General features: G+C 46.1%; 1 protein-coding gene across 1 annotated transcript in view; it reads right to left on the bottom strand.

The window, feature by feature from the left end:
* PRKAR2B (protein kinase cAMP-dependent type II regulatory subunit beta) overlaps positions 1 to 26,817 on the bottom strand; it is a 97,810-nt gene that overhangs the window by 25,002 nt on the left and 45,991 nt on the right. Inside the window, exons 3-6 of the mRNA XM_069977533.1 lie at positions 16,146 to 16,198; positions 15,787 to 15,870; positions 9,730 to 9,836; positions 4,575 to 4,728 (exon numbers count right to left, since the gene is read on the bottom strand). Coding sequence (XP_069833634.1) covers positions 4,575 to 4,728; positions 9,730 to 9,836; positions 15,787 to 15,870; positions 16,146 to 16,198 — 398 coding nt within the window. The remainder of the gene's footprint in view (positions 1 to 4,574; positions 4,729 to 9,729; positions 9,837 to 15,786; positions 15,871 to 16,145; positions 16,199 to 26,817) is intronic.

Genomic DNA, 26,817 nt, shown 5'->3' on the forward strand with positions numbered 1-26,817 from the left:
TCTATCCGTAACAATTCTAGATTGTCTGTAACCCCTCCAGGTTGCCCGTAACCACCGCAGGTTGCGCATAACCACCCCAGGTTGTCCGTAATCATGCCTGATTACATGTAACCCCCCAGATTGCACGCAACCACCGCAGGTTGCCTCTGACCACCGCACCTTGCCTCTGACCACCGCACCTTGCCTCTGACCACCGCACCTTGCCTCTGACCACCGCACGTTGCCACTGACCACCGCACGTTGCCACTGACCACCGCACGTTGCCACTGACCACCGCACGTTGCCACTGACCACCGCACCTTGCCTCTGATCACCGCACCTTGCCTCTGACCACCGCACCTTGCCTCTGACCACCGCACCTTGCCTCTGACCACTGCACCTTGCCTCTAACCACCCCAAATTGCCAGTGACCCCCTCCAGATTGCCCGTAACCACGCCAGATTACAGGTACCCACCTCAGATTACCTAAAAGCACTTCAGTTTATCCGTAACCACCCCAGATTGTCTGTAACCACCCCAGATTGTCCGTAACCACCCCAGATTGTCTGTAACCACCCCACGTTGCCCGTAACCACAGCAGGTTGCCTGTAACCACCCTAGATTGTCTGTAACCACAGCAGGTTGTCCGTATCCACCCCACATTGCCCGTAACCACCCCAGGTTGCCTGTAACCACCCCAGGTTGCCTGTAACCACCCCAGGTTGCCGTAACCACAGCAGGTTGCCCGTGACCACCCCATGTTGACCGTATCCACCCCAGATTACCCGTAACCACCCCAGGTTGCCCGTAACCACCTCCAGATTACCCGGAACCACCTCAGACTGCTCGTAACCACCTCCAGATTACCCGGAACCACCCCAGACTGTCCGTAACCACCCCACATTACCTGAAATCTAATTTTTTTTATTTTATTTTAGTAACTGTGCTATTCTAGTAACTATTACTAGCTACGGTTTTGCTCCAGCAAATTGGCGCTCCTTCCCTTCTGAGCCCTGCTGTGTGCCCATACAGTGGTTTATGCCCACATAAGGGGTACCATTGTACTCAGGATAATCTGCGTTACAGATTTTGGGGTACATTTTTTCTCCTCTTCCTTGTGAAATTTAGAAATTTCAAACTAAACCAACATATTATTGGAAAAATTCAAGTTTTTCATTTTTACTGGCCAATTTTGAATACTTTCCTCTAACACCTGTGGGGTCAAAATGCTCATCCTACCCCAAGATAAATTCTTTGAGGGGTGCACTTTCCAAAATTGGGTGACTTATGGTTTTTTTTCTCTCTGCTGACACTACAGGGGCTCTGCAAATGCAACTGGCCCTCGGAAACATCTTCAGCAAAATCTGCAATGGAAAAGCTAATTGGCACTCCCTTCCTTCTGAGCCCTGCTGTGTGGTTTACGCCCACATATGGGGTACCGTAGTACTCAAGAGAGCCTGCGTTACAAAATTTGGGTTGCTTTTTCTCTCATGTTCCTTTTGAAAATGAGAAACTTTAATCTAAACGTATATATTATTGGAAATTTTTTTTTAATTTTTTTTTTTACGGTGAATACTTTCCTCCAGCCCCTGTAGGGTTAAAATGCTCATTAAACCCCTAGAATTATTCTTTCAAGGTGTGTAGTTTCCAAAATGGGGTCACTTATAGGGGTTTCCAGTATACAAACCTCCTAAATCAACTTAAATAAAGAACTGGTCCCTAAAAAAATCAGTTTTGGAAACTTTCACGAAAATGTGGTAATTTGCTGATAAATTTCTAAGCCCCGTAACACCCTAAAAAAGTAAAATATGTTTATGAAATGAAGCCAGAATAAAGAGGACATATCGGTAATGTGACTTAGTAACTAATTTATGTGATACGACTTTCATTTTTTAGAAGTTCATAAAATGGTAATTTTTTACATTTTTCATGATATTTTGATGTTTTTCACAAAAAACACACAAAGTAGTGACCAAATTTTGCCACTAATATAAAGTGCCATATGTGACGAAAAAACAATCTCAGAATCGCTAGCATACGTTAAAGCATCACTGAGCTATAAGCGCATAAAGTGAGACTTTTGAAAAATGAGCCTGGTCTTTTAGGTGCAAATAGGCTTGGTCTTGAAGGGGTTAAAAAAATGTCAGTTTTTGCCGCAATTTAACTGACTGCAATGGCAATGCATTGAAGTCAATGGAAAGACGGACGTCCAATGCACACAATGTACTGGATAACGGACGTTTTTACTGCAGACGTCAAAATAATGAACATGAACATTATATTCAGACGTCTTTTGCAAACATCGAATGTTTTTTATTAGTTGTTCACACACCGTTTTTACTATTAAAATTAATGGACTTTTCAATTAAGCCGCACCCAAAGTCCAATTAGTAACCCAAACTAGAATAATGTACAAACACCAGTCTTTGCACTAAGGGGAGGCCAGAAAGCTTAAAGCGTAACTGTCATTTTTTTTTTTTATTGCAGAAATCAGTAGTATAAGCGATTTTAAGAAACTCTGTAATACATTTTATCAGCCAAAAAAGCCTCCTTCTGTACTCAAGAAGCAATCTCCCAGCCTCCCCCCGACTTCTTATCTGTGCATTATCAGGCAAACACGTCTTCATTACAGAGAAGCCAGTGAAGACGGGTTCTGCTCTCTCCATTCTATTCTTATGGAGGGGGGAGGGGCCGAGGGAGATGAGGGAGCAGGAAGAGGTGACATGAAGGTCAGCTGTTTGTAGACTGGGCACCTAAACTGCAGGATTCTGGGGTCAGAAAGGTCGGTGCTTATCTATGAACTTACTGAGAGAAGATCCCAGGGTGTTGTGCTTTGCAAGACTGCTCCGTGCTCAGTCACTCCTAACAGCCCCTCCCCTCTCCATAGCCACATAATGGAGACAGAAATCCTGCTTCTTCTGAAGTGAGGGGGGGAGGCTGGGAGATTGCTTTTTCAGTACAGAAGGACATTGTTTTGTTTATAAAACCTATTACAGAGTTTCTTAAAATCGCTTGAACTGTTTCAAAAAAATGACCCTGAAATGACAGTTACGCTTTAATGAAGTCTGTTATTTTAGACTCAAAATGACGAACGTCATTTTAAACGGAGCAGAAAAAATGTTGTGTGAACATAGCCTAAGGGAGAGATGAACTTCTCTTATAAGCTGCAGTGCAGTCATTTGTGAACTTGCGTGGTGAGGGGTCCATTGTATTTTGGCAGCTCACAGATATAATTTTTCCAGCAATAAGAGGTGTTACTTTTACTACTTTACTTTTTATTCTTTCGTACAACATGAGGTTGGGTTCACACTACATATAACACCAGCTGTTCTGTGACCTGGCCAGTGTTACATGAGATCATCACAGCCGCTACTGCAGTACCAGCCGGATTATCTTTATTTCTGGTGAATTCGGATGCGGGCGCATCTATGTGTGCCCGCATCTCAACTCGTCGCTGCACTCATTGGAGCGTGCAGCCAGAGCCACATGCTCCATTGTGTGAATTAACATGTCTTGTGCGGCCACTATTCAATGAATAGCAGCCGCAGAAAACTGACATGTCAGTTTTTCATGCGGCCGGATGGTATCCTGGTCAGAGCGTATACTCTGTTTATACGCTCCAGACCTGGGTTCCATTCATTCCAATACAACGTATGTTTTGTATAAATCACTCCCGTTGTTGCAAATTGAAACAATGGCCGTGATTTATGCAAAACATATGTTGTGTGAACATTGCCTAAAGGGGTATATCAGTGAGGATCGTCTTTTAAAGCAGAATATGGCCTCCTTAACCTTGATCTTGCCCTGTTACTGGATTGTGCTCTTTTTGCCTGATGTTTGTGCACAGCCACCTGTTTCCAACCCCACTGCCTGATTTGGGATCTGGCCTTCACTTCCTCCTTTTGCAGGCTTGTTGCATCCTCACTGTTCTACTGGTGACAACCACTGACATGGTTCCTGACTTTGCCTTAGATCATTGAATGGATAGTCTGTTCCCAACGCATATTCAAATGAAAGAAACCTGCAATCACTACTTCTTTCACACTACATGAATATTATTATATTTTTGTATAATTTTAAGTCAGGTTTACTTCCATTTGATTTTTAAGTAAAACAGAACCAAAGAAGAATAAAGCAGTGCTTATAGAGATGCCTGTGTATATTGTGTTCAGTCTGTCCATCTCAAAGCTAATAAGAAACATACTGTAGATGGGAATCTATTAACCTCCTCTGTCTTGAGTTTGGCATAGAAAAGTGTCAAATTTTTGTGCAAGCTCCTGTTTGCGCAACAATGTGTGACTTTTTGCCGTTTTACACCATTCATGCCAAGTCTATAAATGGAGGAATGTCCTAGTCAGAAAGGGGGCATGGTCTAAGCGCCTCTTAATAAATCAGCCAAATGCCCATGTCAACTGGACACCGATCTTTGTATATTCCCTTCTTACACTGCTATAATCAGTGTAGCCAAAATTCTTTGTTAATTATTTTTCTATAAGATGAAGAGTATAATGACAGGTTTCTTTTTCTTCCCTAAAAAAATAAACAGATGACACCTTTTGATAGACTTTTGATATATTGCTTCTAGCAGTACTTACCAGACACCATATTGCTCCAGCAGACGTAGCAACAATGGTAGCAGCTCTAGGTGTGTTGTACATTAATGCCAATTCCCCAAAACTTCCACGGTTGTCATAACAACCAACACATCTTCCCACACCATCTACCTTTACATAAATGTCGTATGTCCCCCTGTAAAAAAAAAAAAAAAAAAAAAAAAGCGAAATGACACACTCAATGTCAAGCACTCATATTAGGTTTCTGCTGTCCGTTTATTGCAGGGGTGGGGAACCTCTGGCCCGCAAGCTGCATCTGGCCCCCGAGATCTCCTGATGTGGCCCACAGACTTGTGTGCCCCTCGCACATTGCTCTCTTGTGTGTGGTGGCTGCCAGACACAGAAGAGTGCGGTGCTGCTCCAGCACAAACTGGAGGAGAAGGCAGAGGACCCGGCCAGCGCTGGAGCAAGGAAAGGTGAGTGGAATGTTTATTGTTTTTATTTGGCACTGAATACCAGGGCACCATGGGAGGGGGTTAACTACAGGTACCAGGGCACCACTGGGCGGGGGGGGGGGGGGGGGGGGGGGGGGTAACTACAGCTACCAGGGGAATTGCTGGGGGGGGGGGGTAACTACAGCTACCAGGGGCATCACTGAACAGTTAACTACAATTCTAGGGGGGGCAATACTTTGTTTTGCCCCGGGTACTGCCAAACCACATTACGACACTCATAAACCACATTACGACACAGTATAAAATTAAGTGCGATGGACATGTAGTGTATGACCCTGTAGTTTGAACCGAGCCTTAGCATCGAATAAAAAAAACAAAAATACACGAGTGTATTTACAGATTACGGTGGGATATTAAAGGGGTATTCCCCCCAAGAGCTAAAAAAATGTAATGCTCCCAAACCTAGCTGGCCTTACTCACCAAGCCCCCCTGAGTATTTTGAGCCGTCTCCCGTCTTTCTAGCTGCTGCCGTTCCTGAGTTACAAGTTTTTCAAACAGCGATCTATAACCAAGATAGGAAACTACATTTCCCATCATGCAATGCTTCTGCCTGATGATCCTTATGCCAGTCTGTGGAACTACTGCTCCCAGCCATCCCATACAGTGTCTTCCACTCTGTCCTAGATTACAGGGCATGATGCAACACATAGGGCAGAGTGGAAGACACTTATAGGGTGGCTGGGAGCAGTAGTTCCAGACTGGCATCACGCAAACATGATGTCCCCCGCTGTATCGCATCATGTCCACCCCCTGGCCCCCCCCTCCCAAATCCCAGCAGGAGATGAGATACAGCGGGGGGACGTCATATTAGTGTGATGCCAGTCTGTTGAACTACTGCTCCCAGCCATCCCATAAGTGTCTTCCACTTCCACAGGGGATGCCATATCATCCCCTGTAATCTAGGACAGAGTGGAAGACACTTATGGGATGGCTGGGAGCAGTAGTTCCACAGACTGGCATCACACGAACATGATGTCCCCCGCTGTATCTCATCTCCCCGGTGGCCACCCGCGGCACGTCCACCCCCCGCCCCTCTTGCATATCACCTCCCGGTGGCCGCCCGCGGCAAAACATGCCACCTCCCGGTGCCGTCAACGTCCACCACCCCCCACCCCACGGATCTCACCTCCCGGTGCCGTCAACGTCCACCACCCGCCACCCCCCGGATCTCACCTCTCGGTGCCGGCAACGTCCACCACCCCCACCCCCGGATCTCACCTCCGGGTGGCACGCCGCCGCATCTCAACAACCCACCCCACCCCCCTCAGCGGGCGGCCACCAGGAGGTGAGATACAGCGGGGGACATCATGTTCGTGTGATGCCAGTCTGAGGAACTACTGCTCCCAGCCATCCCATAAGTGTCTTCCACTCTGTCCTAGGATATGGCAGAGTGGAAGACACTTATGGGATGGCTGGGAGCAGTAGTTCCACAGACTGGCATCACACGAACATGATGTCCCCCCGCCGTATCTCACCTCCTGGTGGCCGCCCGCAGGGGGGATTGTTGAGATGCGGCGGCTTGCCCTTCAGGAGGTGAGATGCAGGGGGGCGGGGGAGCTGCTGACAGTGATCATCATCAACAGCAGTCACTATTTCAGTGTCCTCCCTCGCTTCAGTGGACTGGGTGAGAAGCGCTAACCCGGCCCATTGAAGAGATGGAGGACACGTGATGCCGTCTCAGAGGGTCGGGGCCAGGAGCAGGGAGCGTGTCGGGTTGGACTGAGGTTTGATGATTCTCTGCATTTGGTGGGGGTGAATGCATCTAGATAACAGCAAAACTGTGCAGAATCCATAATAACTTTATAATGGAAAGATGGAAAGCTAGGGGTGGGCAATGTATTAATGCAAAAATAATTTTGGGGGGAATACCCCTTTAAGTGTAATTATCACTAACTTCTGTCACAAGTTGCAATTTCCCTGAAATGTGAGAATACATGTAATGGTCTGTTCACACAGAGCAAAAGGGGCGGAATTTCAAGCAGAGCCTGAGCTGCGGACGCTGCTTGAAATTCTGCCTGTTCCATTGTTTCAATGGGATTTCTTGTGTGGAACAGGCGGAATTTCAAGTGTCGTCCCCAGTGCTTGCTCCGCTTGATATTCTGCCTCTTTTGCTCTGTGTGAAAGGGCTCTTACACACAAATATCTCTCAAAGTCTATGATTTTGGTAAGTACAGATCTTGTTACACAGAAGCCATTGGCAGAATGTAAGTTCCTGTAAAGCTCATTAATTACTATGACAGATTAATCACCCTACATGGGTGAAAAAACAGAAATCCAGCATGTGCTATCATAATCTACAAAGCATTAATCTATATACCATATTCACAAGGTCTGCACATTAGATAGTCCTACTTCACTTGCTTCAAACTTCTAATTTATATAAAATGCAACAAAGCCTCATTATAAAATAAAGTCTATGAGAATGTCTGAGAAAATTTGTAAAAAGATTAAAAAAGTGAACTTGGCAACACTGTATAATGTTAGACATATTGTCAAAAACAAAATGATACCCAAAACAGGTTTAATAATAAAGACAAAATCATACAATGCTAGGCCAATTTAAAGAGGTTCTCCAGGCAAAATTAAATTGTCCCCTAGCCACAGGAAAGGACTTGTAAAAAATAAAAAAGGATACCAGTCCTATTAGACAGATAAACAGCATATAATGGTACATTATACAGGCATAATCATGCATATCTTTGTGAGAGAATAACTGAGACTGCATTAATGTAATCGGCCGTCAAGGAGGAATAGGTGGGTAGGGTAGCTAGGGCGGGGTATGGGAGGCAGCTATGGGATAGCGAAGGAAATAACAGGGCTAGGTTTATATAAGGGGATGAGGGAAAAGAGCCATGAGTAAAGAATATGTCATTGGTCTGCAAATGCTTAACAAGGTACTAGGACCCCTTGCACCTAACACACACAGATGGTGAGCCCTGATTTCCCCCCCCCCCCCACTGTCCCTGACTACTTGCTCGGTCAGCCCTAGGTGGCTGCGGACAACCACGAAAACAGTCCCTGCTCAGAAACAGGTGATACACAATAGCCAGCATCAAACTGCTGGAGTGTGCTGGCGCTTCTCAGTTCGTGCAGTTCCAAAACTCTGTCTGAACACAAGTTTATTTTAGGTTTGTTCAGCCCCACCCGTCTTGCTTGTTATGGTGCTCTGCAGGTGAGCTGTGTGGAGGATCAGAGGCAGGTCCAATAAGCTGCTAGACTAAAGGCCCTATTCCACGGAACGATTATCGTCCGTATTCGGCTGATATCGGCCGCTACGTATGATAATCGTCCCGTGGAATAGAGTGCAACGATCAGCCGACATAGTTGAATAGGAGCATCGGCAGCAGACACTGCTGTATCCTATGAGCTGCCTGGACGATCAGCAATCACCCGGGCAGCCCCCCTGCAGGGCCCCGCCGCCCCTCCCGCACTCACCTGCTCACTGCAGCCGCGTTGAATAGCGGCGGCAGCGAGCGGGGAACGAGGAGCAAACAAGCGCTGAGAGCGCTCGTTTGCTCCACTAGACGGCCCGTGGAATAGGGCCATAAGTTCCTGATCCTCCATAAATAGTAGGTAAGCCTAGCAGACAGTGCTGGCTAGTGTTCCTGCTAGGCTAAGTGTATTCTTGCTGTGACGTGTAGTTCTCCTGACCTTTTTGCTTGTTTTTTGACTTCTCTATCTGCCGCCTGTCTTGACGTTTCTGCTTGACTTTTGACCCTTCCTTTGCCTGACAATTTTATACCTTTGTTGTCCACCACTGCCGACCCAGACTGTTGCCCTCGAATTATTGTGTTTGTTTGTCTGTCCTACAGCCTTCCATTATCGGAGACCGCCGCGTGGCCCGAGGCTGTTTTCCCTGGGAGTGCCATCTTGGATGCAGAGGCCGAGGTGCTCGGTGGCTTTTACCTATTGAAGCTCTCCATCTCTGACTGAATTTTTTGCAGTCTTGATTTCTTAGGAGGATGCTTGTAAAGGTCCTTACCTATTTTACCTATGTTGGGCAATGGAAAATGCTGTGGAAGGCTGGTGGGATCACGGCTAGCAGAGAAGCTCAGCAGTGTGTCTCCTACTCCATGCTTGACTAGGCTCTGCCCCATGACCCATGGCTTTATTCATTCCTATGGAGCCGCTGGAAAGAGCTGAGTAAGCATTTTCCGGATTACTCGGCTCTTTCCGACGGCTCCATGGGAATGAATAGAGCTGCAGGTCACGTGCCGTACCTGTGGCTGTATTCATAACAAAAAAGCCAGGGGCCCGATACGGAGATTCGCGGAGGTCGGATCCCCACAATCTCCTACTTGTTTCCTATCCTGTGGATAGGGAACAAGTTAATTTTGCCTGGACAACCTCTTTAAGTTTTGGTGAAACTCTATGCTGCACATTTGTCATATGCATCTGGAAATCCACAGACAAACTACAAGAATGTAATTTTGGCCTCTGGATGGTTTATGTAGGAGTTTATATGCTGAATGACCAGCACAGGCCAAACGGTCTATAACTGCCTTTAGAGCTGTATACATTTACCTCAACGTATACCAAAGGACACTGCCTGATGTAGTGCGATCAGAATCTAAGACACATGCAGCTAGAGGCTTTTTTAAATTTATGCAGATATGCTTGGATTAAATGCATCTTCAGTATCAATACTTAGACCCTTTCCTGAAGTGTTAAGAACTCTGTACCTTTCAATAACATAAAAGTTGTCCCCGTCATCACCTTGATCAATTATGTGGTCTCCGCATTTGACCAGCTTTTCAAACATTGCATCTAATACTTGAGACATCTGTTCCTGAAAATAGATATTGGAAAATAAAGATATTAATCAGAAATATAACATTTTAGTAAAAAAAAGGCTTTCAAACATACTCTAAAATTATCAGGGTGGTCCCCATCAGCTTCTCCCTGCCCCACAGTCTTTGATTGGTAGAGTTCTACCTGTCTGGGTATAGGCAGAGGTGGTGGGGCAGGCAAATGCACTGGGGACTGCCTTGATGGCATGTGATTCAGGCAGGAAAAAAATGACAGTGTTATGTTCTGCATAACATTTTATGAACTGCTACAATTGTGCTTAGCATTATTAATGCTTTATTTCTTTATATGCAAAAAGGAGGCCAATACTAAAAGACCACATGTACAAAACACATACATGTGTTTTTCAAGACCAGCATATGGGTGTTGCAGCCTCACAGAGCCAAACCATAAATTAGCTAGTGCAGTTATGCGTGGAGACAGGCACACCCCTTTGCACCGTGCCACTACCCACAGCTTGCCAATGCTTTGGTGGAAATTATTTCAAAATAATTGATCAAATAAATTTCTCCTCCCTGTGCACTGCGCCTGACTGACTAAGCGCTTAGTAAATCCGGGCAGCATGAGAAGGGCCCAAAAATCTATGCCTGCTACAGAGCAGGTGGAGATTTTTAGCATGTTTTTTACGGTGTGTTCACATGTACCGCATCCACAGCTGATTTGATGCTGCAGATTTCTCACAGTGAAATCCGCTGCGATTCTTATTCCCATTGAAATCTGTTGTAAACAATTTCCACAACGGATCCGCGGCGTATTTTATTCACTGGCTGTCTAAAAGATTGCTGCGTAAAATCCGCAATCCACACGCACATGTGGTTTTTACGCAGTAGGAAAAAACGCAGAACAATACCTGCGAATTTCCAGCGGATTTCAGACGTGAAATCCGCTGCGGATGCCGTACGTGTAAACGCACCCTTAGGCCTGCAAAAAGACGTAAATCAAAATAAATCAGATGCAGGTGGAGGCCGTGCCTCCTCTTGCCTTGCTGCACAACCCGCCCACCCAGCAAACGGGGCTACACCTGACGAATGCATTTTAAAAATCACATATTTTTTCACAGTGAGGCCTCTCTGCGCAAAAATCGGTGATTATTTCCAAGTATTTGCCAGGTGCAGGCAGGGCTGTGGAGTCGGAGTCGTGGAGTTGGAGCTAGTTTTGTCTGGAGTCGGAGCTGGAGCTAGCTTTGGCTGGAGTCGGAGTTGGAGTCGGAAACAAATGTACCGACTCCGACTCCAGCTTTAAAAAAATCTTTGAAAAATGTAGAATTGAATTTTGATATGAATTTTACAAGTTTTGCTCATGAATATATATTATGAGCAACATTCTAATAGGACACTATTACATAAGAGTGGTCAGGGAATATATCAGTAATAGGACACTGGCCCTATTACATAAGGGTGGTCGGGGAAAAGTTGTCAGTCGCTATTTGACAGTTTGTTTCTGAGCTGGAAGAATCCATTGTGTGGGGGGAGATCAGTGCTGTTCTCTTCCTGGATGCTGGATGACTGTATATGAGCAGCAGTGTAATATGAAGATATCCTGCGTAATATAGAGGAGGAGGAGAAGACATAAGTAGTGTAGCAGTAACCTCTGTCCTCAGTGTGGTGTTTTCTTTCTGGGAGAAGATTTTGTGTTTTTCTTCAGTGTTCAATGGCTGCAGCTGTGTGTGTGTGTGTGTGTGTGTGTGTGTGCGCGTGCTATAGCTGCAGTAGGCTGTGTGTGTGCTATGACTACAGCAGGCTGTGTGTGTGCTATGGCTGCAGCAGGCTGTGTGTGTGTGTGTGTGTGTGCACACTATGGCTGCAGCAGGCTGTGTGTATGTGTGCTATGGCCGCAGCAGGCTGTGTGGGTGTATGCTATGGCTTCAGCAGCGTGTGTGTGTGTGTGTGCCCCCACAGTGACCTTCTATATCACTGTGTGACCTCTATATCACTATGTGTGACCCCTCTCTATATCACTATGTGTGACCCCTCTCTATATCACTATATGTGACCCCTGTCTATATCACTATGTGTGACCCCTCTCTATATCACTATGTGTGACCCCCTGTATATCACTATTGCTGACCTCTACATTACAGGTATCTGGCATTGTTAGCAGTGTTTCTGTGTGTATGGTGAATATTTAGTTAGAAACATAGAAGACTGTCAGCAGGAAAAGACCACCTGCTCCATCTAGTCTAGTTGTGAGTTGTTCAGGCCATGGAGGCTGGAGACTGGCTGCATCCACTGCACACACAGGAGAAGCTGCTTTATATCTTTCCTTATTCCCTCAGAAGTCGCCCCAGGATCATGTAGGACCTTAGGGAGAAGCTGCTGAGCCAGTGTGATAAATAACTTCCCTGGTATATGACTGGCCATTTATGAAGGAGCAGGAGTCGGAGTCGGTCCTGATAAAATTCAGGAGTCGGAGTTGGAGTCGGTCCTGATAAAATTCAGGAGTCGGAGTCGGAGCTGCAGCTTACCGACTCCACAGCCCTGGGTGCAGGGATGATAAATCCCCCCTTTTGTCTGCAAAATATTTTGCACTGATTGCCAGCTCTGCACTATATGCAGCTTTCATAAACTCCCCCCTTTGTCTTTTTGGGAAGGAAGATTTGGCATTAAATTCATTCACAAAAATTCCAGGGAAGTTAACAATGACTATTCTATGATCAGCACTTTCAACCTTAACAATTTCTTAACAAATGTTTTCAAACTAACTTTTAGGGTAAGTTCACACTCAATAAAACAGGCGGAAATCTGCAGAGACCCCACCACGGACCCTGCTCGGAATCGCACCTGCCTCAGTGTGTCAATGCGATGCCTTGTGCTCCTATGTTCTCCACTTAAAGAATTGACACAAATTTTTTTAGCACACTGACACACTGAGGCAGGCAGGATTCCGAGCGGAGTGCGCGGTGGGGGCTCTGTGCAGAATTCCACCTGTTTTTACTCAATATGGACAGACCCTTAGGGAGCATGTGACTTTCTTGCCTCACTGACCTAACAGAGACAGAAGCTATAAAAGAGTCCGGGTAATCTCAGTATTATATATGTGGTCTCACATTACACTGGCCCATCGGAAGCCAGATTAGATGTTCACTTCCACTTGGTGGCAATTTGGTTCTATAGAGTAAGCAATTTAAACCACCTCCTTAAACATTATATTAACCCCTTGCCTCCGCAGCCTGTTTTGGCCTTAATGCCTGGGGCCTATTTTTCAAATCTGACCTGTCCCACTTTATGTACTGATAACTCTGCGGTGCTTTTAATATCGCAGTTATTCTGAGATTGTTTTTTGAGACATATTCCTCTTTATGTTTGTGATATACTTTGGTTGATATATTCAGTAGTTTTTTTTGTAAAAAACACATTTGCGCAAAAATTTACATTTCTTTATATTAAAAATTCTCTTTTCCTAAGAAAGATAGTCATTCCACATAAACTTATTATTACGGAAACATCTACAACATGTCTACTTTATGTTGACGTCATTTGGTAAACTTCCTTTTACTTTTTAGTTGTTGTTGATGTTTAAGTTGATGTTAGAGGGCTTCGAAATTTTGATTTTTGATTCTGATTTTAATATATATTAATTTATTTATTATATTAATTATTTATTTATTATATATATAATATTTTTTTTGGGGGGGGGCAGATATTTTATATTAATCCATTTTTTCCCTCTAATAAAGCAAATCCTAACTGAGAAATGGAACTCACTATTTATTCCCCTAATTCCAGTGTTTCTAGAAATCCTCTTAATATGTGGCCGCAGTGCGTCACCTGACTCAACCACAGGCCTCAGACATGACAGAGACCTGGTGAATTTTGGGGCCTTTTTTATTTCATTTTTTTTTCTCGCTATTATTCCATGTCACAGAAGCCTTGTGGTGCCAAAATATTTGTGTAAGACAAGTTGATGTTTCCATCTGTACCATTCTGGGGGACATGTGACACCCTGATCATTATTTATTCAGTTTTTTATAAGATGGTATGAATAAAAAATTAAGCAGCTGTTTTTCACCATTTTTTTTGTACGCCATTTACTATACGTTACATACTGTTTTTTGTCTTGCATATTGTAAGAGCAGTAATATTTTTTTTTTTTCCGCCAATGGAGTTATGTGAGAGTGTTTTGTTTTTTTTTTGCAGTCCATTTTGGGACGTTTTGATAGCTTTTATCTATATTTTGATTAGTTTTTTATTTATTTATTTGTGGCGTTAAATGGGCAGGATAATTAATGTAATGGGTTAATAGACGGGGTCATTACGGACGCAGCGATACCAAATATATGTATCTCCTTATTTAATTAATTTATTTATGTATTTTACTTATTTTTTTATTTATTTGTGTGGTGTGTTTTTTTTTTTTACTTTAACTGTTTCATATACATAATGCATTACAGCAAATGATCTGAGCTGTAATGCATTTTATAGTGAATGAGCTGTCAGCATTACAGCAGACAGCTCATTCAAACGATCAGACCCCTGCCTCAGTGCAGGGGCCTGATCGTTCTAAGCATAGCAGCCCAGACGCATTGGGCAGCATCTGGATTGTCATGGTTACCCCCCAACCTTCCTGAAGAGGGGGTCAGAGAAGCAGATCTCCCTCCGGATTCCCTATAGACGCTGCGGTCCCACAGGCCACGGCACCTATAAGGTTAAATGCCATGGGGAGAGCGCGGCTCCACGCACCAGGCAGTGGCAGCAGGAGGAGGCTGTTTGAGATAGCCTCCTCTTGCTGCCTGATCGCCGCTAGGGACAGTGGGGGGAGGCAGGGAAAGGATTACATTTGGGGAATGTTATTTTGCAGGAACTACCTGCATTACGTGACATTCCCCGAACGTCATATTGCGGCAAGGGGTTAAACTGCATGTTGTACCATCGCCCATTCTTGGGAAATACCTTTTTACACTATGGTTCAGACTTAACCAAAAGTGTAAAATATAGACTGGTGTAAACTGCCCACAGCATCCAATCACAGCTCAGCTTTCATCTTAAGAGAGCTGAAAGCTGAGCTGTGATTGGTTGTTATGAACAGTTTATACCAGTCTATATTTTACACCCTTTGATAACTCCCTGTATGTTCGTAGTGTGTTTGCTGGGTTTGTGATAACACATCTTACCACTGTTCTATAATGCAGGATTTTATGTGTGTTTTCAATATTACATGTATGTCTGTTTTTTGTAACAGATTTTGTTACAAGACAAGTGCTACTTCTTTGCTGTTATCTTTGTTGAAACATGAACATGACTTTCACTTTATTCTGACCATGGCAGCAAGTATTAAGGCCCTATTACACATAGCGATTATCTGTCCAATCAGTCCGATTAGTCCGATTATCGCTACGTGTAATAAAGACAACAATCGGCCAAAGAAACAATCATTAGTTGATTGTTGTCTTTCAACATGTTGAAAGATCTATGGACGCTGACCACGCATCACTAATGATTTTTCAACATGGCAGACGGCTGATGACTGTGAAAAAAATAATAAACTTTATACATACCTGTCCACCCTTCCGGTGTTCTTCTGTCCTCTGAACCGCCTGTCACATCAGAGACGAGTGTAGAAGCTTTCGTGGCGGCTCCAGTCAGCTGGGAAGAGACAGGAGGACACCAGGGAGCAGGGATAGGTATATATATGTATGTTTATTATTTTCTATATACCGCAATGACTGCATGGACGTTGCTAACTATGTCCGTGCAGCCGTGTGATAGGCTCTGTAAGCATGCACCGATCCTGCAGATTGGCGCTCACTTATTCAGCAAATAAGGCCGTGTAATATGGCCTTTAGAATACCACTATTTAGCAGTATAATGATACTTCATTCCTTTAGTGTTTCCTTTTGTTGTGTCTTCCAAAGACACATTTGAAAGTATGTCACATAATAAAACAAGCATCATCATCGTCATGTTTATTTAGTTTACAATAAATATACTTACTTGATCTAAGTTCTTAAACAGCAGAATGTCTTTGCAAGCCTCTTGCAATCTATGCCGCTGATCATCCGTTTTTGGGTTGATAATCTAAATAAATAGTATAATATATAAAGATCAGTATGTTCTGACTAAGAAGCCAGATCAGCAGAGAGTCACAGATGTATACTCTAATATACAAAGTATTATTATATATTATTTTATGAAAAGTAAAAAGGCACACATAGTATGATCACAGCCTCAAAGTGTCGCTAATATTTGAACAACTGACCTATTTCATGAATTTTTGTGCAAAAACTTGTGAAAAATTTACAGCACTGTGCAAAAACCTTAAAAACATACAAATATACTAGTCTAGACCTTACCCTCTTTTCTGTTTCATCATCTTCTTCATCTGGGTTATACGCTTCTGCACAGACTAAAATAAAAAAAAAATGGATTAGACACAGCTCCTTGATAAAAAACATAGAAGATAGTCGGCAGAAAAACACCACTGGGTCCATCTAGTCGGCCCTTTTAGTATTTCCTTTCTTATTATGTTAGGATACATAGATGCTTATCCCGGGGGTGGGCACTCCCTAAGTCCTATAATAGCAGACAATGGCTCTTTAACCCCTTCGTGCTGCAGCTAGTTTGGCCTTAATGACCAGGCTAATTTTTCAAAATCTGACCTGTCTCACTTTATGCTCTTATAGCTCAGTGATGCTTTAACGTATGCTAGCGATTCTGAGATTGTTTTTTCGTCACATATGGCACTTTATGTTAGTGGCAAAATTTGGTCACTACTTTGTGTGTTTTTTGTGAAAAACATCAAAATATCATGAAAAATTGAAAAAAATTTGCATTTTATGAACTTTGAAATTCTCTGCTTCTAAAAAAAGAAAGTCGTAGCACATAAATTAGTTACTAAGTCACATTACCAATATGTCTTCTTTATTCTGGCATAATTTGGTAAACATATTTTACTTTTTTAGGGTGTTATGGGGCTTAGAAATTTATCAGCAAATTATCACATTTTCGTGAAACTGATTTTTTTAGGGACCAGTTCTTTTTTTAAATGGATTTAGAAGTCTGGTATCCTGAAAACCCCCATAAGTGACCCCATTTTGGAAACTACACACCTTAAATAATTAATCTAGGGGTATAATGAGCATTTTAACCCTACAGGGGCTGGAGGAAAGTATTCACAATTAGGCAGTAAAAAAATGGAAAATTTAAATTTTCCAATAATATATACGTTTAGATTAAAGTTTCTCATTTTCAAAAGGAATATGAGACAAAAAGCACCCCAAAATTTGTAATGCAGGTTCTCTTGAGTACAACGGTACCCCATATGTGGGCGTAAACCACTGTATGGGCACACAGCAGGGCTCAGAAGGAAGGGAGCGCCAATTAGCTTTTCCAATGCAAATTTTGCTGAAGAAGTTTCTGAGCGCCAGGTGCGTTTGCAGTGCCCCTGTAGTGTCAGCAGAGAGAAAATCCCCCATAAGTCACCCCATTTTGGAAAGTACACCCCTCAAAGAATTCATCTTGGTGTGTGGTGACCATTTTGACCCCACAGGTATTACAGGAAAGTATTCAAAAGAAGACAGTAAAAATGAAAAACTCGAATTCTTCCAATAATATGTTCGTTTAGTTTGAAATTTCTCAATTTCACGAGGAACAAGAGGGAAAAAGTACCCCAAAATTTGTAACGCAGGTTCTCCTGAGTACAATGGTACCCCATATGTGGGCATAAACCACTGCATGGGCACACAGGAGGGCTCAGAAGGGAAGGAGCGCCAATTAGCTTTTTCAATGCAGATTTTGCTGCAGAAGTTTCCGAGCGCCAGGTGCGTTTGCAGTGCCCCTGTAGTGCCAGCGGAGTAAAATCTCGCTATAAGTCACTCCATTTTGGAAAGTGCACCCCTCAAAGTATTCATCTTGGTGTGTGGTGACCATTTTGACCCCACAGGTATTAGAGGAAAGTATTCAAAAGTAGACAGTAAAAATGAAAAACTCAAATTTTTCCAATATTATGTTCTTTTAGTTTGAAATTTCTCAATTTTATGAGGAACAAGAGGAAAAAAGTACCCCAAAATTTGTAACGCAGGTTCTCCTAAGTGAAAAGGTACCTCATATGTGGGCATAAACCACTGCATGGGCACACAGGAGGGCTCAGAAGGAAAGGAGCGCCAATTAGCTTTTTCAATGCAGATTTTGCTGAAGAAGTTTCCGAGCGCCAGGTGCGTTTGCAGAGCCCCTGTAGTGTCCGCAGAGTAAAATCTCCCAATAAGTCACCCCATTTTAGAAAGTGCACCCCTCAAAGAATTTATTTTGGGGTGTGGTGAGCATTTTGACCCCACAGGTGTTTGAGGAAAGTATTCAAAAGTAGACAGTAAAAATGAAAAACTCGATTTTTTCCAATAATATGTTCCTTTAGTTTGAAATTTCTCAATTTCTCGAGGAACAGGAGAGAAATGTCACCCCAATATATGTAAAGCAGGTTCTCCTGAGTAGAACCGTACCCCATAGGTGGGCATAAACCACTGCATGGGCACACAGCCGGGCTCAGAAGGGAAGGAGCGCCAATTAGCATTTTCAGTGCAGATTTTTCTGAAGAAGTTTCTGAGCGCCAGGTGCCTTTGCAGAGCCCCTGTAGTGTCAGCAGAATAGATTCCCCCCAAAAGTCACCCCATTTTGGAAAGTGCACCCCTCAAAGAATTCATCTTGGGGTGTGGTGACCATTTTTACCCCACAGGTATTAGAGGAAAGTATTCAAAATTGGCCAGTAAAAATGAAAAACTCTAATTTTTCCAATAGTATGTTGGTTTAGTTTGAAATTTCTCAATTTGACGAGGAACAGGAGAGAAAACGTACCCCAAAATCTGTAACGCAGGTTCTCCTGAGTACAACGCTACCCCATATGTGGGCATAAACCACTGTATGGGCACACAGCAGGGCTCAGAAGGGAAGGAGCGCCAATTTACAGGAGCAAAATTGCAGCTAGTAATGGTTATTAGAATAGCGCAGTTACTAAAATAGAATAAAAAAAATGAGATTACAGGTAATGTGGGGTGGTTACGGGCAACCAGGGGTGGTTATGGGCAACCTGAGGTGGTTACAGGTAATCTGGGGTGGTTACGGACAACATGGGGTGGTCACGGGCAACCTGCTGTGGTTACGGCAACCTGGGGTGGTTACAGGCAACGTGGGGTGGTTACGGGCAACGAGGGGTGGTTATGGGCAACGTGTGGTGGTCACGGCAACGTGGGCTGGTTACAGGCAACGTGGGCTGGTTACAGGCAACGTGGGCTGGTTACAGGCAACGTGGGCTGGTTACGGGCAATCTGCTGTGCTTACAGACAATCTGGGATGGTTACAGGAAACGTGGGGTGGTTACGGGCAACCTGCAGTGCTTACAGACAATCTAGGGTAGATACGGGCAACGTGGGGTGGTTACGGGCAACCTGCAGTGCTTACAGACAATCTGGGGTGGTTACGGGCAACCTGCAGTGCTTACAGACAATCTGGGGTGGTTACGGGCAACGTGGGGTGGTTACGGGCAACCTGCAGTGCTTACTGACAATCTGGGGTGGTTACGGGCAACGTGGGGTGGTTACGGGCAATGTGGGGTGGTTACGGATAAACTGAAGTTGTTATAGGCAATCTGGGGTGGATACCTGTTATCTGGCATGGGCACCGCAATCTGGAGGGGGTCATTGGCAATTTGGGGTGGTCAGAGGCGCCGTGGCGTGGTCAGAGGCGACGTGTGGTGGTCAGAGGCGACGTGCGGTGGTCAGAGGCGACGTGCGGTGGTCAGAGGCGACGTGCGGTGGTCAGAGGCGACGTGCGGTGGTCAGAGGCATCGTGGCGTGGTCAGAGGCATCGTGGCGTGGTCAGAGGCATCGTGGCGTGGTCAGAGGCAACGCGCGGTGGTTACGTGCAATCTGGGGGGGGTTACATGTAATCTGGCATGATTACGGGGAACCTGGGGGGTTATGTGCAACCTGGAAGGGTTACAGACAATCTGGGATTGTTACTGATAAACTGAAGTGCTTATAGGTAATCTGGGGTGGGTACATGTAATTTGGGGTGGTTACGGGCAATCGGGAGGGGGTCACTGGCAATTTGTGGTGGTTACGGGCAACGTGCGGTGGTTACGGGCAACGTGCGGTGGTTACGGGCAACGTGCGGTGGTTACGGGCAACGTGCGGTGGTTACGGGTAATCTGGGGAGGGGTTAGGGGTAATTTGGGAGTAAACTGCAATTATTACTATAATAAAAAGTGTGTGTTTTATTTTTTTGTATGTTTGTCACTTTTTGTACTTTATACATTCATGTTCACTGTATTTCTATGATTACTGTGATATTTTCTATCTCAGTAATCATAGTTCAGTGACAGAGACCAAATTGGTCTCTGTCACTTTAAATTTTCAGAGTTGGCTGGTTGTGAAGCGCATGCGCACTTCATAACCAGCCAGGACGTCGAGGAGGAAGGAGCTCCGTGGATCCGGTGAGTATATGGGGAAGGGGGGTTAGTTATTGGGGCACTAGGGGGGGATGATCTGAGGTCTGGGGGACACTTATTTCATCTCCCCCCGCCGTAGATTCACGGCGGGGGGAGATGAAAGGCGGCGGTGGCACCGGTAATCTCCTTTACCGACAGTCGCCGCTATAACGTTAATAGCGGCAATCGTCGGTAAGGGGGGGGGGGCCGGGACGGACCCCACACACTGCCCCAACCCCTCAGCTACCTCCGGTAGCCGGGGGGATGGGGTGGGGGCCATCCCGGCCCCGCAGCCTTATTCTCTGCCATCGCCGTAAAAAGCTGATGGCAGCAGAATAAGGACCATTAGTGACCGCCGTATAAAGCCGTATCGGCGGTCACTAAGGGGTTAAAGGAATGGTTTAGTACATGCCTGGATAACTCATTACAGTTGCTAGTTGTCAGAATATGAGGCAGCACTGACATTCTCAGAGATATTCAATCATTTAAATGATCTAAAGAGTACACCAAGTCACACAATGCGTTTTTGGTGGATGGCCATCATTTAACGGCCATTATTTGCCATTAAATAATGTCCGTCCACTAAAAAAAAGGAGTGCCCATGGGGTAAAAATGTTTACCAACCCTAGTAAACCTATACATGATATGGCGGTGGCGGAGGAGATTTCACAGTCTCTGTCCTGTAGTCTATATAGAGGAGTTCTAGCTGGTATGGTGTTGTGGTGTCTATACCATTGTTCAAAGAATACAAAAATTGCAATGCATATATTTTAGATGAACATGTTTTTCAAATAAAAGTAATATTTCCTGCTCCTTATTACAGCTCCATACATGCCTTGAGTTGTACGGATTAGCAAGCATAGAATTTTCTTGGTGTTAATGTACCTCTAAATGCTTCACATTTCCTACAGAGAAATAAAGAAGTATTTTCTGTTGGATTGCAAAACATTTTGCAATTTTTTATTAGCTGTTTTACGAGAGATATTCTCTATGAGAAGAAAGAGAGCTATCACACAACCAGCTGGTCAAATCATTGTTATTAGTCATACATCTCAATGTGTAAACAGGGGACTCCTGTGCATTTTAATGATCAATAACACCACCATATAACTAAATTATGCTACGTTTACACGAAACGATTATCGGGCGAATTTTTGCGATAACGATCAAATTCGAACGATAATCGTACGTGTAAACGTGGCGAACGATCGAAAAATCGTTCATTTTGATCTTTTAACGGGTTCATAAATCGTCGTTCGCCGATCGTAAAAAAAATCGCCGATCGTTCCGTGTAAACAGTCGTCGTGTGATAGTCCGGCCGCCCGCCGCCCGGCCCCCCGCTCGCAGCCCGGCCCCCCGCTCATCCGCAGCCCCCTGCGTCGGCTCGATCGCCACCCCCGCCGCTCTGATCGCCACCCCCGCCACCCCGATCGCCTCCCCCGCCGCCGCTCCGATCGCCGCCGCCGCTCCGATCGCCACCCCCATCCGCCGCCACTCCGATCGCCACCCCCACCCACTCCGATCACCACCCCCGCCGCTCCGATCGCCACCCCCACCCGCCGCCGCTCAGATCGCCACCCCCACCCACTCCGATCGCCACCCCCGCCGCTCCGATCGCCACCCCCACCCGCCGCCGCTCTGATCGCCACCCCCACCCGCCGTCGCTCCGATCGCCACCCCCACCCGCCGCCGCTCCGATCGCCACCCCCACCCACCGCCGCTACGATCGCCCCCCGCCGCCGCTCGGATCGCCCCCACCGCCGTGGCCAAGAACATACGTTACCTGCTCCGCGCAGCAGGTCTTCGGACATCCCTGGCTCCCCTCTTCAGCGCACTGATTGGCTGAAGAGATGAGCCGGGAATTTCAAACGGCTCCTCTTCAGACAATCAGTGCTCCTCTTCAGCACTGATTGGCTGAAGGGGAGCCGTTTGAAATTCCCGGCTCATCTCTTCAGCCAATCAATGCAAGGCAGCACTGATTGGCTGAAGGGGAGCCGTTTGAAATTCCCGGCTCCCCTCTTCAGCCAATCAATGCACGGCAGCACTGATTAGCTGAAGAGGGGAGCCGGCGATCGGAGCGGCGGCGGCGGGGGCGATCGGATCGGCGATGGGGGGGACGGGGGGTGGGGGCGGCGATCGGAGCGGCGGGGGCGGTGATCGGAGCGGCGGGGGTGGTGATCGGAGCGGCGGCGGCGATCGGAGCGGCGGTGGAGATCGGAGCGGGGGTGGCGATCGGAGCGGCGGCAGGGGTGGCGATCAGGGCGGCGCAGGGGGCTGCGGTTGAGTGGGGGGGCGGTTTGCGGGGGGTGGGGGGGCGGTCTGCGGGCGGGCCGGGCTGCGGGCGTATGATTGCAAAACGATTTTTCCGTACGATATATCGTACCGTCTAAACGCTGATCGGTATTAAAAAAAAAAATTGTTACTTCGAAATCGTTAATCGCACGATCGGGCCAATAATCGCCTCGTGTAAACTTAGCATTAGTTGGAACACTATTACCTTCTTTTTTTCTGCCACTTATTTTTTTTATCAATACTTGCCCCAAGTTACATTGTGATTAACACAATAATTGCAATCTATAGTGTAGCATGTTTTTTGCAATGGGTATATGTGATTCATTTGGCCCCCACAGGTTGTTGTGGACAGTTTTCAAGTAGAGCATAACCTGCCCAATACAATCACATCCTGCACTTTAGGGGTCTGGGTGACCAGCTAATCACGTGGAAAGCATGCCGACCCCTACCTGTACTAATGGGAATACTGTCACTAAATACATATATATATATATATATAATGTGGACATGTCACTGGTAAAGTGCTCGAGGGGATGTACATCTCACCCAGGTTGATACATAGTGTGAGATGGTGAGTCCAGGAGGCATCTGTGCTCAGCAGTGTTATGCTGCTGAGCTATTATTTATTATTGCCGGGCCTGGACTTACATGGAATGGCAGGTAGGTTTTGGTAGTGGGACTTGCCATTCCCTCCCCCTCGATCCAGTGTGGGTTTTGGGATCAGGTGAGCTCTGATCCCAATCAGCCTGAGAAGGCAAAAGGTGGGCTCAGTGTACAGGTCTCTCTCTCTCAGCCAGGAGTGAACAGCCTGCATGCTGTTTGGTGAGAGCTGGGAAGACAGCCGCTGCTGGGGCCTGTTCACACCCCGCAATACTGCCGACTGAAGTGTCAGAGAGGTAACCTGCTTTTGTTAGTTAGCGCCCAGACGGGCAAGACCTTTTTGTTTTGTTCTTAAAGCACAGTGTTGCTATATTTCTGTTACGGACTGTTTATGCTGAAAATAAACGCCAAGCTGTTGTTTTACAAGTCCAAGTCTGCTGTGAACTGTGTCCAAACACACCATCCCCCGGGAAGATCCCTACAATTGGTGCTGCGGAGCGGGCAAAACGGTTGCTAGGGGCAACGGTGTGCATCAACTTGGCTACAGCTGCTTATGTCCTGGGTGAAGGCTGCGGCTTCACTCCAAAAACAGACAAGCAACATGGAGGAGATGATGAAGCAGTTAATGCAAGTGAGTCTGCAACAGCAACAAGCTCTGACAGACGCTAACCTGCGCCATGAGCAGGCATTGGCCGCACACCAGCAGGCTAATAGGCAGCAACAACAGGCTCTGACAGACGCCAATCTGCGCCATGAACAGGCTAATCGGCAGCAACAACAGGCTCTGGCAGATGCTAATCTGCGCCACGAACAAGCGATGGCTCAACAACAGAGACTTATTGAGCACCTGATAGCAAAGCAAGAGGCGTCTGCAGGTGCTAATCCCCAGCTGGTGGCAGCAGCCGCGCCAGAGACTTTGTCTGTGAGAAGAGCTGTGCAGCGTGCGCTGCAAAAGATGACTGCTGATGACGATGTTGAGGCCTATTTAACTGTTTTTGAGCGTGTGGCTGAGCGAGAGAAGTTACCCTCCACTGAGTGGACAGAAGTGATTGCGCACTATTTAACAGGCGAACCTCAAAAGGCCTACTATGACCTCAGTGAGCAAGAGGTCAAGGACTATCCTCGGCTAAGAGCAGAGATACTCGCCCGACTAGGAGTTACTGCTGCTGTCCGTGCCCGGAGGGTCCGCAACTGGAGCTACAGTCTGGACAAGTCAGCGAGGTCCCAGATGTACGACCTGATCCATTTGGCAAGAAAGTGGTTGGAGCCAGACACCTCTACTCCTGCCCAGATCCTAGAGAGGGTCGTGATGGATCGCTACCTCCGTGCCCTTCCTGCTGATCTACAACGCTGGGTGGGACAAGGCGACCCTAGGAGTGCCGACGAACTCGTCAGCCTTGTGGAGAGGTTCCAGGCGACCGAGGACTACCTCCGTGATGTTCCTGCAGTACCGTCACCTCCCCGGAGTGCCAGATCTGTGCCATCATCTGGTAAGAGACTTCCATCTATTGGGGGAGTGTGGAGGGGTGCTGATAGAGGGAAGAGCGCTCAGGAGGCGTCTCAGGGGCAAAAGACTGGTGGTGGTCCCCGGTGGCTAAGTGGCCCTAAAAAGGACTCCCTGCCAAGGAGACCAGGCCCTATCCAGTGCTGGAGATGCCATGAGACGGGACATATGTCTGCCCATTGCCCTCTTACCACTGAGCCCATGGAGTGTGACGCTAGCCGGCGTCAGTCGCTATTTGCGGAGCCGTCTTTTGTTGCAGTCACTGGACTAGAGACTGAACCACAAGTCTGCAACATTACTGTAAATGACTTTCCTGTTAAGGCGTTGCTGGACTCAGGAAGCCTTGTCACCCTGGTGCATGCCAGCCTGGTGGCTGGGGACTTTGTGCCAGCAAGACATATGAGTGTGGTATGCATACATGGTGATACAAAGGTTTACCCTATAGTACGGGCTAATGTCGGGACTGAACTAGGCGCTGTACAATATGAAGTGGGTGTGGTTAAAAATCTTATGCATAATGTGATATTGGGGCGTGATTTTCCTTTGTTCTGGGCTCTATGGGGAAAACAACAATCCCCTGAAAGGAGTGAGGAGACCCCTAAGTCTATTGCATTACCCACGGTAAATGATAAAAATGTACAGGATGAAAATGATGCTTTTCCTTTGCAGGTCCTGGCTGGTGAGGAAGAGGCTCCTCCCACTGCGCAAAATGTTCCAGACTTAGAGGTGTCTAGGGATAATTTTGGTACTGCACAATTACAGGACCCCACTCTCAAAAATGCGAGAGAGCAGGTCACTGTTATGAATGGGGTACCTCAGGAACCAGAAGCTGAGAAAAAATTTCCACATTTTTCTATGACTAATGATCTCTACTATAGAGTCACTAAAATTAATGATGAGGTGGTGGAACAGCTTCTGGTGCCTAAGTCGTACCGGCGTCAGGTACTCGACATGGCCCATAATCATGTCCTTGGGGGACACTTGGGGACAGATAAAACACAGGAGAGAGTCCTCCAGAGGTTTTATTGGCCTGCGATTTATGCTGACATAAAAAAATACTGTGAGTCGTGCCCCACATGTCAGCTTAGCGCTCCAGTGTCGCATTTTCGCAGTCCTTTGGTCCCACTCCCCATCATAGAGGTACCTTTTGACCGGATCGCAATGGACTTGGTGGGTCCCATTGTAAAGTCGGCTAGGGGACACCAGTACATTCTAGTGGTGTTGGACTACGCGACCCGCTATCCTGAGGCTGTACCCCTAAGAAACACTACCTCTAAAACAATTGCACGGGAATTGTTTTATATGTTTTCCAGGGTGGGGATCCCCAAGGAAATCTTGACTGACCAAGGTACCCCATTTGTGTCAAAGGTAATGAAAGAGCTATGCAAACTGTTTAAAATCTCACACCTACGTACCTCTGTATATCACCCACAGACAGACGGGTTAGTGGAGAGGTTTAATAAAACCCTGAAACATATGTTAAAAAAAGTGGTGGAAAAGGATGGTCGTGATTGGGATCACTTACTACCTTATCTGATGTTTTCTATTAGGGAAGTACCCCAAGCGTCCACAGGGTTCTCTCCCTTCGAATTAGTCTATGGTCGTCACCCTAGGGGTTTGTTGGATATAGCGAAAGAGACATGGGAAAGTGAGTCCACCCCATACAAGAGTGTTATAGAGCATGTAGCACAAATGCAGGACCGTATAGCCACTGTAATGCCCCTAGTAAGGGAACACCTCCAGAGGGCGCAAGAGGGCCAAAGCAGAATTTACAATCGTTCTGCAAGAATCAGGACATTTAGCCCAGGTGACCGGGTACTCATACTTGTTCCCACGGTAGAAAGCAAATTCTTAGCAAAGTGGCAGGGTCCCTATGAAATTGTAGAGAAGATCAGTGAGGTCAACTACAAGGTACACCAACCAGGTAGAAGGAAGCCTTTCCAAGTTTATCACATAAACTTGATCAAGCCCTGGAAAGACAGGGAATCCTTGGTGGCGACAAAGCCTGTTGGTCATCTGTCACCACCAATCCCTCCGGTCAGGATTGGTGACACCCTATCAGTATCCCAGAAGCAGGAAGCTAAGGAGTTCCTGCAGAGAAATAAAGACAAGCTTTCTGACCTACCAGGGCGTACGCATCTCATTAGTCATC

Source organism: Dendropsophus ebraccatus, chromosome 1, assembly GCF_027789765.1.
Source record: "Dendropsophus ebraccatus isolate aDenEbr1 chromosome 1, aDenEbr1.pat, whole genome shotgun sequence".
Taxonomy (NCBI): Eukaryota; Metazoa; Chordata; class Amphibia; order Anura; family Hylidae; genus Dendropsophus; species Dendropsophus ebraccatus.